The sequence below is a fragment of the Suricata suricatta genome, chromosome 10, assembly GCF_006229205.1.
Source record: "Suricata suricatta isolate VVHF042 chromosome 10, meerkat_22Aug2017_6uvM2_HiC, whole genome shotgun sequence".
NCBI classification, from domain to species: domain Eukaryota; kingdom Metazoa; phylum Chordata; class Mammalia; order Carnivora; family Herpestidae; genus Suricata; species Suricata suricatta.
This window is the reverse complement of record NC_043709.1, coordinates 18,665,422-18,681,674: the sequence shown is the minus strand read 5'-3', so window position 1 is coordinate 18,681,674 and position 16,253 is coordinate 18,665,422. Positions and strand designations below refer to the sequence as shown.

The window sequence follows — 16,253 nt, the reverse complement described above, 5'->3', positions numbered from 1 at the left end:
GGAGACCTAGGCTGAGGAGAAGAAATGGTAGATCTTGAGAAGAGCTTAGCAGCCCTCAGAAATCTGGGGACCTTCTGGGGAAGGTTAACAGAGGCCCTCTCTGAGGAAGCCAAAAAGTAGCTGAATGGATGGGCATACTGTTGACGATCCTTGAGAGACCACAAGGAGACTCTCCTTTGGCCTAAGCAGGTGACTGGTATCCTGTTTGTTTCTCCACTGCTGTTTCATAAAGAGCAGAGACTATTTCAACTTCCATTACTTGTAAAATTGTCAACATTGAAGTACCTCCACAGTCAAGGCTGAGCCCCAAAAAGCCAGTGAAGAAAAGCAATGGCCAATTAAGGAGTCCTAGCAGCCACAGAAAGATGAGTTATCTGAGAACACATGTGCCCAACAGAATAGATCTGCTAGTGGAGAGTGACAACCTAAATCCATAAAAATAGTAGTACGCAAGCAGGGAAATTCAAAGATAAACTTAAATGTAAGACTTTCTAGATGGAAAAAAAGAAGAAAAAAGTTTTCCTAATGCAACAGATGAACTCAGACACAAATTAGTGTCCTGAAAGTCATATACAATAAATATTTAAAGTACAGAGAGAAAAATCTGAAGCCCAAGAAATCAGGAAGGAAAAGTTAAGAAATTTGGAGGTTAGATATAGAGGATTTAACATATAAATGATAGGAGTTCCAGAAGGAGAAAAAAGAACAGATGCAGACGAGGCCATGATTAAATAAAATGTTCCTTCAAACTACAGCTCTTATAGTAAATATTTCTCTGAGTCTGCCAGTTAAGGATGTTTATGAAGTTCCAGCCTGTATTCAAGAGAAAAGACACATAGCTACGCATATCCTGGTAAAATTCCTGAACTCTCTAAGGATAAAGATAAATATTATAAGTTTCCTAGTGGAAAGAACAAGTTATTTAAAAAGAACAAAAATTAAATAGCATGTCTTGATCCTCAACAAGATATCACTTACTAGCTAAGTTAAAGGAAGGACTTGAGAAGATATGGAAAAATTTAAAGAATGTCCTCTTCATACTTCAACTGAAGACTTTGCGTTTCCAAGGACCATAATAATTAAACAGATGAACTGGAGCAGATACCTGTCTAGAGGAAAATGGTAGCGAGCACCCAAACGTAGAGTATACATGATGAGGAGGGACTGGGAATGTGTGTGGTAAAATGGAGGGCTTACAGTAAGGGGGGTTCCGATAGTAGTTTAGAATTAAAACGGCTAAATGTTGTGGTTTGTTGGGGATAAGTAAGGCATTACCATTTTTAAACAATAGTAGAGAAACAGGTCTGATTTGAGTACCAGAAAGTGAACGTAACCATGAATTGAATGGGAAAAATATGGTTAATAAGAGGATAAAAATAGAATAAATAACAACATCTACAAAGTAAAGGTATAAATCAGTAAAATTAATAGTGTGTCACAGAAAATATTATATGATTTTTTTTTTTGCTTACTTCAGAAAGCTTTAGCTGTATTATCTAGAGTCCTTGTCAAAGTTTTAAGTTTAGGAACCCCTTTGCACTCTTAAAAATTAATTAGGGGGGTGCCTGGGTGGCTCAGTTGGTTTGAGCTTTGTGCTGGTCAGAACCTGGAGCCTGCTGCAGATTCTATGTCTTCTCTTCTCTGCCCCTCCCCTGCTTTGCTCTGTCTGTCTGTCTCTCTCAAAAATGAATAAACATTAAAAAAATAATGAAATTTAAAAATAATTTGGACTACAAGGAGATTTTGTTTATATGAGTTATATCTGTTGATATTTATCATATTAAATATTAAAACTGAGCTATATTTAAAGTATTATTGAAATATTGTTAATAAACCTATTACATGTATATTAATAGTATTATGAATAGGAATAAATGAGAATGACTTACATATTTTATATTTTACTGTTTTACATTTTTATAAATATCCTTAATGTCATGTAGGATAGAAAATAGCTGTTTTCTCATGTCTACTTCCTTCTGATATGTTGTTTTGATTGAAGTATATGTCAAGAAAGTTCAGATTCATACTGATACATAGTTGGAAAAGGGTGAACTTCCTAGGTCTCCTGAATGAGTCTTAGGGACCTTGGGAGTCTGTGGACCCTACCCACTGAACTGATCTAGAATATTATACTTTACATGTCATTAGACATGAATATAGTTTTATTTATCTATTTTTTAAAGTTTATTTCTTTTGAGAGAGAGAGAGCATGTACAGGAGGGGCAGACAGAGAGAGAGAGAGAGAGAGAGAGAGAGAGAGAGAGAGAGAGAGATCGAGAATTCCAATCAGCGTCTGCGCTGTCAGTGAGAGGAGCCAAAAATGGGGCTAGAACTCATGAACCTGTGAGATCATGACTTGTGCTGAAATCAAGAGTCAGACACTTAACCAAATGAGCCACCTAGGTACCCAACATGAACATAGTTTAAACCAGAGGATAATATCTGATTAAAAAAACTAACATTGTGTTTATGGAATAATAAATCTTTGCTTTTAACATCTCTCCTGAAAACATAACAACTACAAGTGTGATGACTACTTCTATTCAAGATTTGTTAAATAGTAAATTCTTTTTAAAAAAGAGACAAACCAAGAAACAAACTCTTAACTATGGGGAATAAACTGATGCTTACCAGAGGGGAGGTAGGTGGGGGATGCTGAAATAGGTGATGGGGATTCAGGAGTGCATGTGAGATGAGCATCAGGGGATGAATGGAAGTGTTGAACCACTATATTGTACACCTGAAAGTAATATAATACTGTATGTCAACTATACTGGAATTAAAAGTGAAAAACAGTAATTGCCAAACAAATTCTCCTGAAACAATTTTTCTATATAAAGATATTGGCCCTGATTGATTTTTCAAATATTAAAATGTTTCACTGTTATGTAGTCAGTGGTTATTAAATGTTTCTGGCTAATATTTAGAAAATGAGCACCCAGGGGCGCCTGGGCGGCTCAGTCAGTTCAACTTCAGCTCAGGTCATGATCTCATAGTCTGTGAGATGGAGCTATGTCGGGCTTTGTACTGATGTCTTGGAGCCTGGAGACTGCTTCAGATTCTGTGTCTCCCTCTCACTCTGCTCCTCCCCTGCTTGTGTTCTGTCTCAAAAAAAAAAAAGAAAATAGATATAAATTGCCTTTTGTAGCAAAGGGCAAAGGAGTAAAAGTCAAAACTTTCACATAAAGTAAATTCTTTCCTTTTAGTGAACTTGAGTTTTGAGATTAAAGTTATGAGCAACAAAATTCATCTTTTTAGTTGCTTTCTTTTCCTCTTCTAATAATCTCTGAGTTCCAGCTCAAATAAGTATATATTGGGGGAGTTAGTTACAATTTTGCAATGGCCAGGAAGAAAGTGGTTTGCAATCTCATTATGCTTTGTTAATTCAGTTTATACCTTCCCTCCAAGTGTACTTATCAGGAATGAGGTGTATGAATACCTATATAATCTTAGATCCCTTAGAATAAATAATAGGGAGATGTTGAGTATTATGGTGCAGTGAAAGCAAATAATTCTATATTTTTTTCATTGAAATTCTTAATTTGAAATACTGTACTGTTAGGATACTATGTTTACTTTTATATAATCCCCAAATGAAGCATTTATTGTGTGACTTAGGTAAGCCTTTTCTTTGTCTTTAATTTCTTCTATAAAATTAATTATAAAATTACTTTAATTACTTCCATAAAAGTAAAAGGCTCAGATTAAATTTCCAAGGTTGACTTTTAACTCTAAACTTGTGAATTCTGAGTACAGCCATTAGAAGGATTTTGTTAGAGAGTTTAATTCCATATATACTTACTGCAAACAAAGATCAGGTAATAATATATGCTGGAATATCATTGACACTGTAGAGCTCAGTGTGACGTATATTTTATAGTTGGCATGGCACTTTATTATCTGCAACGTCCTGTGTTTTCTACAGAGTCAACTACGGGATTTTCTGCTTGGGAGACAGTGTGCAGTAGCTGACGAAACTAATCCTTATGTACCAACGTCACCAATGAGTAAACACAACCAGGATAATGAAAAGGTACTGATAAATTTGAGTAAATTAAAGCAGGATATGATCCTCTTCAAATCACAAGAATGTGATTGTACATTATTTTTTTTATTTAAAAGTTTTTTTTTGAATTTGCTTAAATAGAACTATATTTGCAAAGAGTAATACATTAGAGCCTGGCAAGAGCATAGCAGTCAGTTTCTTCCTGGTTTCTGCCCAGGGTCACAGGCACTGTGCAAAAATAGGTTATCATTCTAAGTATCTGAAAAGTAGTTGTAAGATCTAGGTTGCCAGAGTTCTCTGAATCTTTGTATTCAGTCAATTTCACAATTACAGTTTTAAACGAGTGATTCTTGGGAGGATATGTACAATGGAAAAATCTGTTCTATCCCCTTTGTGGTAGAATAACTGATGCATCACAAATTGTGATAACACAGTTTGTTGTACAAACAAACCACGGTGAACAAACCACATGTTTAGTCTAATATAATTTACTTTTAGCTAAATACTATGCTAGGTACGTAATTGAATATAGTAACCCCTTACTAACTATGGGAGTTAATATTTATGAAAGTTCCTATGGTAAATAAAATCATCATTGACAAGATAAAAATTTAGGAGTATTGGAAAAAGCAGTAAAATTACGTCCAACATATCTAAATCCATCTTCTTCATTAAGTTAACATATTTGATGAATCACCTTCTTCATTTTAAAGGAAACATTGCTGAGGCAGATTCTCCCATAAGTCCCATGCCATACAGATAGCCTTTAAGAAATACATTTATCAGGGAACCTGGGTGACTCAGTCAATTGAGTGTCCAGCTCAGCTTAGGTCATGATCTTGTGGTGAGTTTGAACCCAGCATCTGACTCTCTGCTGTCATGCAGAGATTGCTTCAGATCCTCTGTCTCCCTCTCTCCCTCTGACCCCCTGAAAAATAAAGTAAAACATAAAAAAATATATATATAAATATATTTATCACTGCCCTCAAATAAATACCTGTATACCTATTTCCTAGATTTACTAAGGTGCTTTACATTTGCATTTAATGTTTTTTTGGCTTATTTGAAAGTCAGGTTTCTGACATGACCCTTAATGCCTAAAATTCTTTTATTATTTCCTGAAAATAAAGGCCTAACCATAATATTATTATCATATAGAAGAAAACTTAAGTATTCTGTAATATCATTTGCTATCTTCCCTATTCAGATTTCTCCATTTGTCCCCCAAATGGTTTTATATCTCTTTAGACTCTTTTAATCTAGAATTCCCCTCAGGTTTTGTTTGTTTGTTTGTTCATCTGATTAATTTCTCCTGGTATTATTTATCTTTTCTTCTATTTCCAGTAAACTGGAGTTTTCAACTAAGCTTGCTTAGATTGAGGTTTAGCATTTCATAACAAATACTTCTTAAATGATGGTGAGTATCACATCAGGAGACACAATCCCAACTTGTCCCAAATTGCCAGACCTCTCTAGGAAAAAGGTGTAGTTTTCCCTTTGCTATTAGCGAAGATCTGTGTGGTAACACTATGTAAATATCCTGTTTCCCAACAATCTTCTACACATACATTGATGATCCTTGTCTGACTCAGTTATTTCTTTAGTGTTTGCAGAATGGTGAATTTCGAACTCTGTTATGTCTTTACGTTAGTTAGCTGCCATTTTTCAGTAAAGAAGAATTTTATCTTATCAAGTGAGATGAAGTATATAGTTCCCTAAAAAAGGCAGTCGCTACTTAATTCTTGCTATTTCATTACCAGCTTAGGAGTTGGGATAATAATTATTTAAGATACAAATTAGATTTTTTTCTATTTATCTTTCTCCCTTTTAATGTATTTATTACAATGAACTCATGAATTTGTATTTATTGAGAGTTTTAAAATCAATTGCAGTCAGTCCTTGCTGCTAAAATGGAAGATTCCCTTCAAGCTGGCTTCTGTATCTTTTTTTTACATGCTGTATTAGATTTCTGAGGACTTAACTTTTTTTCTGGTAAAAGAAAATATTCCAAGCCCATCTTTGAATGTTTTCTTTCCAGACGTGATTCCACGTAGTGATTTGTTAACTGTTTTCTCTTGCTTTCAATTAGTTTTTCACTTACATTGTTTTTCTCTCCTGTCCCAAATATTGATAAAATGTTTAACAAATCCCTGGTCTTTTCTCATTGGTACTTAAAGAGTACATTTTGGGCGCCTGGGTGGCTCAGTCATTTGGTTGCCTGACTTTGGCTCAGGTCATGATCTCACAGTTTGTGAATTTGAGCCCAGCATCAGGCTCTGTGCTGACAGCTCAGAACCTGGAGCCTGCTTCAGATACTCTATCTCCCCCCCTCCCTCTCTCTCTCTGCCCCTTCCCAGCTCTTGCTCTGTCTCTCAAAAATGAATAAACATTAAAAAAATTTTTTTAAAGTACATTTATATAGCAAGAGACTAGATCACTTACAAATCTCTTTATCTTACAGGCTCTATAGGGGCTCTATAGGGAAGAAACAGTAATTGTTATTTTGCCTTTTAATGAACAGAAATGAACTATATTTCACATGTAAAGCACCTAAGTATTTATAATTTTGGCTTATAGATATAAAATGTTATATCTTACAGGGATATCCATGAATAAAGATCATAGTATATAGTGACTTTATGCAAGCTTATAGTTTTCTCATTTAACAAAAGCAATGATAGTATCATTGGGTTAATCCTCTACTTTTATCTTTTGCCTCCTTGGATTGTTTTCCAAGAATATTCTATCTACTAGTTAGCTGATAGATTAGATTTTATGAGGACATTAAAGTTGCAGCATCCTCTTAGCCATTTTGCATTTTACTTGCAGACTTCTAATTTTCTTTTTGCAAAGAATTTTTAGAAGGCAATATATTTCTATTAAAATTCCAAAGTGACTTTTTGGGCTAAAGTCTTGCAGATATATTTTGATCACAAAATGTACCTTACTAATGCCACACCAGAGTTGTCAAGTACATGAATGACATGGCATATTTTTGTTGTTTCCTTATTTTATTTTATTTTATTTTTTCTAAGGTACTAAACTGCATTAGAAATTCTGAAGCAAGGAAGGGAAAAATGGAATAAAGGCCAAAAAAGAAAACCCTCAGTTAAATAAAGAATTCTACCAGTAAATTAGTTCTAGTCCAACATTTTGTTGTTGTTGTTATATGTAAGAATTTATGTGTTGGCAAAGAAAGTAAAAAATACCTGTATAAATTGTTAATGTCAATCTAGCAAAAGTAACTTTCAAATCGAGACTGAATATCTGCATTTCGGTAATAATTAAGGGAAAAGAAGCTTGAATTTGCCAGAAAGTGTAAGTAAGATTGTTCAACTTCTAAACAAACATTGCAAATACTTTGTGGTATGGATTGAATCGGTTTATTAAACAAATAAACAGAACATTATCTTTATTTTTGGTCTCTTGGTAAAAGCTTCAATCTTGTGGATTTTTCCAATTTAGGCCCTTGCTTCTGGACATCATAACTGTATTTATGTGGAATGCTTTTCGAGAGAGCCTCTTTAAAACACACTTGCAAATACAAGAGCAAGGAAACCATAACTGCCATGTTATATGACCATAATGATAGGGATAGATTTCCACTTGCAGCCGTGAGGTAAAAGAAACACTCTAGCTGTGAGGACTCCAAGATGTTTCTCCCTGATGTTTGCCTAGCATCACCGATCAGAAGGGCAGAATTTGCTAGCCTTAAAGACCAAGTTGTAGATGTGCTAGAGTAAGTCCTGGTTTGTATCCAATAAACTTAGATCAGATCTATACATATTGTTATATCTTCATTATTTTTGAAGAGCAGAGGCATGGTGAAACAGGGATGGAATGAAATTAGGTCTGGAAAGACTAGAACAGTCTCTGGTTACAGTAGGAATGTCACTTTTTCTTTAATGTTTGACAACTGTGTTACTCTTTTGAAATGTGAAGAGATAAGATAAAGAGGAGATTTATATGTTTTAGACAGACTGCTACCCTATGAAGTTAAGATGGAAACTTTTGATTTGTAGATTCATATGAAGTAGTATGATTTACATTGAAAATAAAAAATAAAAGGACACTTGAAGTATAAGCAGAAAACTATGTTGTGCTTTATGTTACAAAATTTTAGGATAGGTCTTAAAGATGATTTTAATTTAGTTGTACCTGTACCTTAGAGTGATTTTCTTTTTAAGGCAATGTAATAAAAATATGTGAGTGCTTATTTGATCCCAAGTAAGTTTTATCAATAGTTTTCATTTTGAAATATCTAAGAGGGCCTCATACATGTATTAAGTTTTTGCTTTCATTTATCATTGAAAAAAACCTAATTGAGATCCTATTAACAAAAATGGACTGATTACCTGCTATAATACCAGTCATTCTTTTAGGCCCTAAGGATACATTATTTGCTCTCCTGGAACTGATGAGGTAGTAGAAAGATTAAGAGAATACACAACATCTGAAAGAAAACATTAAGATCTATGAGAGAATTATAGTTGGCTGATATGCAGAAATATTACATGGTGGTAAGAAAGGGAGTACATGAATTGCTGTTTTATATGGGAAATCAGGGAGCCTCTCTGCAAAAGTAATATTTATCTAATATTTTTAATATTTAAGAAAAAAATCAATTTTGCTTCAATTTTGAGTCCATGTTTAAGGTAACCTTTTCCTGTCCAATGAAGTTTTTTCTAAGTGTTTTTTTAAGTTTATTTTGAGAGAAAGAGAGTGAGTAGGGGAGGGGCAGAAAGAGAGGGAGAGAAAATCCCAAGCAGGCTCTGTTGTCAGCACAGAGCCCAACACAGGGCTTGAACCCACAAACTGTGAGATCATGACCTGAGCTGAAACAAAGAGCTGGATGCTTAACCGACTGAGCCACCCAGGCGCCCAGAAGAAAGTTTCTTAAAATTGACCCTGACTGCCTACCATGTTTCAAGAATTTACATTCATGAAATTTAAATAATCCCAAAGCATGTTACCTTTAAAAGTGCTTTTAATATGTATATGAACTTGAGACTTCCTTAGTAAATGTCTAAGACAGTTCTTAATGATTTGTAATTTTTACTTTTCAGTTCTAACAAGTTTTGGCTCTGCACACTTAACACTTCAAGCCTGTCCAGCTTTAACTTTCTGCCGCTTAAGCTATACACAGTTAAGGAATGCATTCAGTTTAGCAAAACTTCCAACTCCTAGCCCTGGTTCCTCATAGCTCAATCTTTCTTGAATATATTTCTTTCTCATTTCGACCTGCATTTTTGAAGGGCCTCCTGGAGGATGTGTAGTTTCCCTGTCAGCTAGGGATTTTGGCTCTTTATGCTCTCAAATTTTCCAGGATTTTCCTCTTTACATTTCCAGGTGCTTTCCCAGCCCTGGATTCTAAGGACACCTTATAGTCACTTCTACCTTCTGCAGCCACAGTCATGAAATTGGGCCAGTGAACCACAAACTTAATTCATACCCTTCTTATTGCAGTTCTGTTAAGATTAATAGTCTCCCAGCTTCTGTCTACCTTCTGGACACCTGTCAGTGTCTTTAAATCGTTTTTTAAATTTCTTACCATTTTATGTTTGTTCTCTGTGAAGTTCACATGATCACGTGAAGTGCAGGAAGTTTAGGGTCCTGAATAACCACAGGCTTTCTATTCTTACCCTTCTTGTTGCAGTTTTTTTAAAATTGAAGTCTCCTCTAGCTTGTGTCTGCTTTTCGGATCCTTCCTGGTGTCTTTATGTATTTATGTTTTTAAAATTTTACCTAATATTTTATACTTATTTATGGGAGTTCACACTATCATTTCCCCCATACTAGAAATTACAAGGCCTTAAATAGCTATAAAAAGCTAATTTTAAGAATAAGATAATTGAATTCCCTGGTTTATTATCTGACTATAAAAGACAAGTACAATATACATGAAAGAACTGATATTTATATTAAATTTTTGCAAATATTTTCTCGTGCTTGAACAGTCATAGCTCTGCTTTAGGTCAGCTAATGTCAATATCAACTACTTGTTATTATTTGTTTGAATGTCTTCAGTGTAATACTTGCTTGGTTATTTGGTATTGTCAAAGTCAGTATCTAATAATTTTTTCCCGAATTTAACCTTGTGTCTAATTCAGCCTGTGTCTAGCCCTGTGTGGGTAAAGAACCAAATAGTGCCAGTTGGCTCATTCCCTAAGCTTCAGGAGGCATCATTACTGCTTGTTATTTAGTGACAAATGTGTGCAGTGGAAAGAGATCCAGCCTTATCAGAAATACAGACTTTGGACTTTATCTTCCTATATCATTTTTAAGAGACGTTTTCAACAGTCATGATAGCTGTTTTTTGGTCGCAGAGGCTCACTAGTGGCAAGTTGGTTTCATGATCAAGAATATGTTAATTGTCCAATTCAAACTTTTGTTTTATGGCAGTTCACTTTTCTCAAAGAGTTGAATGAGATATTGTTATTGAATGGTCATAAGTATTTTTACTGCATATGAAAAAAGATAAATAATGTTTTGTCATACAGGTGCAGTTACTAGCAAGGAAAATTATCTACTCATATTTAAGCCTGTTAGTGAATTCAAAGAATGATCTGGCTCTGGCTCAAATTCTTAATATTCCTGATAGAGGACTTGGACGAGAAGCCTTCACTGATTTGAAACATGCTGCTCAAGAGAAAAAGATGTCTATCTTTTTGGTATGGACATACTACATTTTCAAGATGTTTTAAAAGATTCTTAATACACAGTGGATACATGTACATTAATATAGGATTCTTAACATAGAATTCTTATGCTAAGACAACTTTTAAACTGTGAATATATGTTCTTCCTTTGTTTTGAAAATCTGTGTTTTTATATATCATCATATTCTTCAAATTGACCAAAGAGAATATCTCTAAAACAGTGTTTTCCTGCATGTGTTCTGTAGAGTCTGTAGTCCTATTAAATTCTTCTTGAATAAATATTTCCAAAGGCAAACGTCCCTATTAAATGCTCCTTGAGTAAATGTTTCCAAGAGCAAAAAGTTTGGAAATAGTATATATCTTTATTGGAAGTTTGTATATTAAAAGCTCTGAGGAGTCCTACCTTTAAGATATATGCGTAAATTAACCATGTTATTTAATCTGTTGTTTTCTAAGTTATTTAACCTTGAAACTTTCTTCCAAATTACTGAAATTTCATAGAATTTGTCTTAGGATACACTTTGGAAAATACAGCTTTAGAACATTTCATCTTTGATGGAAAAGCTCTTAAGTATAGCCATCATATACATAATTTTGTCATTGTAAAGGTAAGGCCCTTTGAAATACACATGATTAAATCATAAAATGTGAAAGCTAGATAAGACTTAGAGATTATTTAGTCTAAGTGTTTAGTTTATAAATAAGGCTTGGAAGAGTTGAGTTAATTGCCCACCCTTGAATAGATCAACATAGTTGATACTATTTTTTTAAATGTTTTTTTAAATTTATTTTAGAGACAGAGAGACAGCATGAACAGGGGAGAGTCAGAGAGAGAGGGAGATACAGAATCTGAAGCAGGCTTCAGGCTCTGAGCTAGCTATCAGCACAGAGCCCAACATGGGGTTCGAACCCACGAACTGTGAAATCATGAGCTGAGCTGAAGCCGGACGCTTAACCGACTGAGCCACCCAGGCGCCCCCAGAGTTGATACTTAAAAACCTTTTTGATCCATATAAAAATTCCAGTTCAATCTATATAAGAATACATTTGTACACTAATACTTTATAGTCATTTAATTCTCTTATGAATATATTCTTATGCTGTTAGTTGGTTGCCTAACTTGGTTTCCTCGGTCTCCAATTGCATTGTTATCACCCTTCCTGGCATGAATTCTGCATGGCATCTGTTTCTTTAATTATTTACTTCTGAATCTAAGTGACATGAATTGTAAAAAGTGTTTACCTCTGTATCTGGAAATAATATAAATGTACACAGCTTCATAAAGTTTTATTTTAAACTTAATAATTATGAAACATAACTAAATCATTTGTTTTAATTCATAGGTGGCCACATCATTTATTAGGACACTGGAGCTTGGAGGGAAAGGATATGCACCATCACCATCTGATCCTTTAAGGACACATGTAAAAGGATTGTCTAATTTTATTAACTTCATTGACAAATTAGATGAGATTCTTGGAGAAATACCAAATCCAAGGTAATGAATGACTTTTCATAAGTTACAAATGTTTGTTACTAACCTAGCTTTAAAACTTACAGAATCAGAGGTAGATTTGAATATAGGGGCTATTGAAATGACCAAGCATCAAACCAAACAGTAGAGAGAAGTAACAAAATATCTAGGTGAATAAATTATAACCTCATGGCTTATCTCTTTAAGTTTCTGCCTGTCTTTTCTAAAAATTTTACCAAGGTCAGATGGCAAAATTTGATTATAGAAGAGGGATTTCTGTTTCTCTTTTTCTGGAAAAAATAGACTTTTGAGGACTGGACATGACTGAGTAGATAATTTCTTTAAAATTTCTACTTAACAGTAAAGGAAACATACCTAGAAATGAGTAAGGAAATTGATAGAGATATGATGAAATCTGTATTCTACTTCCTGCTACATTTTTTCCTTTTCTTGGGTGTAAATCTTTGGTTCATCTGGAATTTGTTTTTACATGATATTGGAAGTAATATATTTTTATCTGGTAGACTCCCATTTATAATATATGCATATTGGATGATTAGTAATTTTGAAAGTAATTTCTTGGGAACAAAAGTACATTGTATATGTTAGCAATCATGATAGATCACTGTCAGTTTGGTTGGTATGCTGTAGCATAGTACTAATAAAAAGAGCTGGTATTTATTAAATACTTTATATGTGTCAGGCATTGTACTCAGCTTTTTATGGGGGTTATCATTTGATCATTACAAGAGCCTTACATTAGGGGTACTATATAAACTTCCAGTTTAGAGAGGAAGAAATTGAAGCATTGGGACTAAGTAATTTACCTCAGTCACATTACTATTTAAGTAGCAAAGATGGGATCTGAACTCGATTCTGACCCTTGAACCCTTAATTTCTGTATCTTATTTCAGGAAACTTCTTTTTATCGTAAGATTCCAAGAGGAATTTTTTTTCCTCAGGATTTTATTCTGCATTACATCCTCCTTCTGTCTTCTTTATGGATATCCATTACAAGGAAGTAAATTTGGAAAAAGTTTTTTGAATATGACTTACAGTCAATATCAGTGACGTCTTCTGAACGTTCAAGTATATTGGCTGGCTCTTTCTTCTGAGATCGCAGATATTTTAAATATTTTATTTTTAGCAAAGCAAATATAGATATATTTTGTTAAAGTCAAGTGGCATTATAGGCTTACAGTAGAATAGTCCTCTACAGTTGAATTGACTCTAAGTTTTTTGTTTTTATATTTATGTCATTTAAATAAAATTTTCATGCAGCTTTTTTTTCATTTTAGAAATTATTAACTTCCTACCCATTATTAAGTTCCTGACCAACCATCCAGTTCCCCCTTTTCTGTCTTCCCCTTCCTATTAGGCACACAGACACACACAGACTTCCAATGTAGTTATACCACAATTTCAGCTTACGTTATGTTTTAGAATTTTTTTATTATGACTGTAAATACACCTAAGCTATGTGATATGCTGTGATTATACTTCCTTTCTTGTACAAATTTTTTGGGTTTTTTTCTAGAGTTAATATCCACTTTTTTCTTTTGCTTTACTTCCTATATATTTATTATTGATTCTTTATCAAGCTTTCCAACAAAACCATACAATTTCTTATTATTAGGCCATCTATAAGTTCTGGTTTTTTCCCTTGAAGACATTCCTTCTGGAGAATGCACTATCTTCTTCATTCAGTGTGTACTTTTGCTTGTTAGGCCTGTTTCACAGTGGTGACTATGAAGTTTCATTACATTATGAATTTTCTTTGCTTCTGCCTTGTTTTCTGAATCTCATGATTTTATTTTTAATTGGTAGGCCCCTTATTTTGTGCACAAGGCTTTCTGAGAAAAACAGGAGACAAATATTTTTATTGTATTCTCTCATTTGATTGAGTGACCTTATATCATGTTTTATTTATCTAAAAGTATTATATTTATTTTTTAAGATTTTTTTTTATCTGCTTCCTGGATTATCTTTGTTATTATCTAAGTTGAATGTTTTCTTTTTGTTTTTTTGGTCCTCTTTCATGTTAGAGGTGTTCCTAAAATGTATGGTGATTCTGAACAGCCCTTTCATCATATTTAAGAATGAGACCCTATAGAGCTGATTAATAGCTCTGTACAGTGGATTTCATTATAGCTTGGTAGCCAGTTAGTTCCTTTGCTGGGGATTCTCCAAATGTCAGTATCTATAGGTCTTTTCTTTGAGACTTACCCCAAAATTTCCACAGTGGCATCCTTCATTTTCTGTTGGAAAGCTGTAAGTCTAGCCATTCTAATAATATTCTGGGATTCTAGTAATATTCTAGCTAGTAATGACTAGCTAGTCCAGTAATATTCTGGGATTGGAAGTAGGATGGGAGTTGATGCTCAGTCTCCCAGTTCAGTCTGTAGACTTTACTCAGTCCCTCTGTTTTCAGTCCCCATTACCTCGAGGCCTAAAGCCCCTCTGGCTTACTTTTTTCAGAGTAATCTTGCTTTCATGCTGAGGGAGGAGAAGTGCACTGGCCTGACTGCTAGAATAGGAGAGAAGATTTAGGCATTCTGATGTAGACTGTCAACCAGCTTTCTTATTTGCAACCCCTTTATCATAGCCTTCAGTATTAAATTTGATTTCTGAGAATTTCTGGAGTTGCTTCTTGGAATCTCTTTTAGCAGCTACATATGTTTTAGCTTTCTCTGTTCTGAGTAGTCAGCTACCACATGTCCATCTGCTTTTCATCTTTCCATCCTTTCATTCTATGTCTCTGCTGTCATCTGCTATGGTCTTCTCTTCCATTCTTTTTCTTCGTGGATTTAAAACACTTGCGTTTCTGTCATTTCTCTGCAGCTTTAGGAGGGAGTAGTCATAAATGTATGCATTCAGTCCAGTGTAGTTTGTTATAATTACATTCCCTTTGGAGGAATTTCTGGTTTGGAGAAGTTATCTACAGGAGAGAAGTACATTTTAGAGGTGTCTAGAATGAGAGAATAGAAAAGACTTAAATTCTTTAACTGATCAGTGAGTTATTGTGGACATCCTATCTTGTCACAGTGAGTAATTCACTCTATGTTCTTGAGAAGACATTGAAGAAGTAGGTGTCCATGTAGTGGGTGTATTTATGTGGGTGTCTAAATAGTCGCCCTAAGCAATCTTTATTTCTTCTTTATGGTGATATTTGTATATGTTAAGTATATATATTCATTTCCTAATTTAAAAAACTGTTGAAAGTTAAAGCCATATATCCTATTTATACAATAAAAAAAGGATGTACAGAGGAAAGGACAATTGACCTAGTGTGTGGGAGCCAGGGATAAAAGGGTCTGGAATGCTTACTTGGGTAGCAGTTACAGTTGAGCTTAATCTTGAAATATGAACTTGAAGGAGTTAGACCGACATGGAGAATGGGTGTGATATGAAGCTCAGATGGGGAGAAGGGAGGATATTTCCTACAGTGGGGATAATATGACTAGCCTATTGGGACACTGTTTCATTGCTTATTCATTTTGCCTTATAATTTCAACTTCTACTAGTATTTTTGCCACAGTCCGTAAAGAAAAGAACAACAAACCATCTTCTTATTTTTGTCAATTCCTTCTCCTTCCTAACTGAGATTCTTGAAAAAAAAAAATGCTATCCTTTATTCCATTTCCGAAATCTACTTATTTAATATGTATTTCTCACCAGACTGTAAACTCTGTGAGGGTTTTAGTGATTTTTTTCACTAATATCCCTTAGAGTTAACATGGTTTCTGGCACAGAGTAGACACTCAATATTTATTTACTTGTCTCTACTTAACTGACTCAGAGTCATTTGCTGTTCCACTCTATTGAAGCTATTCTGCCAAAGATCACTTGTGATCTAGTTGGTATGGTCTTTTTTGGACCCAAAAAGCCCTTAAATTTGATCATCTTCTCTGTTAGAATCTTCTCGCCCATCCTTGTGAGATTTCGTTGTCTTATTTTTCTGTCTACACTTAGGACTTGCATATATGCAAATTCTAAATCTATATTTCAGTGGAATTCAGACCTCTTTCCTGAGTTTCAAAAACATATCTTTGTCTATAGGTTGCGACCACAAAGGCAACTAAACAACATGTCCCAAACTAAGTCTTCATCT

At 34.2% G+C, this 16,253-nt stretch overlaps 1 protein-coding gene across 1 annotated transcript in view; it reads left to right on the top strand.

The window, feature by feature from the left end:
• The window catches only part of PARPBP (PARP1 binding protein), a 65,728-nt gene that overhangs the window by 25,321 nt on the left and 24,154 nt on the right, over positions 1–16,253 (top strand). The window contains exons 4-6 of the mRNA XM_029954342.1: positions 3,929–4,036; positions 10,510–10,680; positions 12,012–12,166. Of these exons, the coding sequence (XP_029810202.1) occupies positions 3,929–4,036; positions 10,510–10,680; positions 12,012–12,166 (434 nt within the window). The remainder of the gene's footprint in view (positions 1–3,928; positions 4,037–10,509; positions 10,681–12,011; positions 12,167–16,253) is intronic.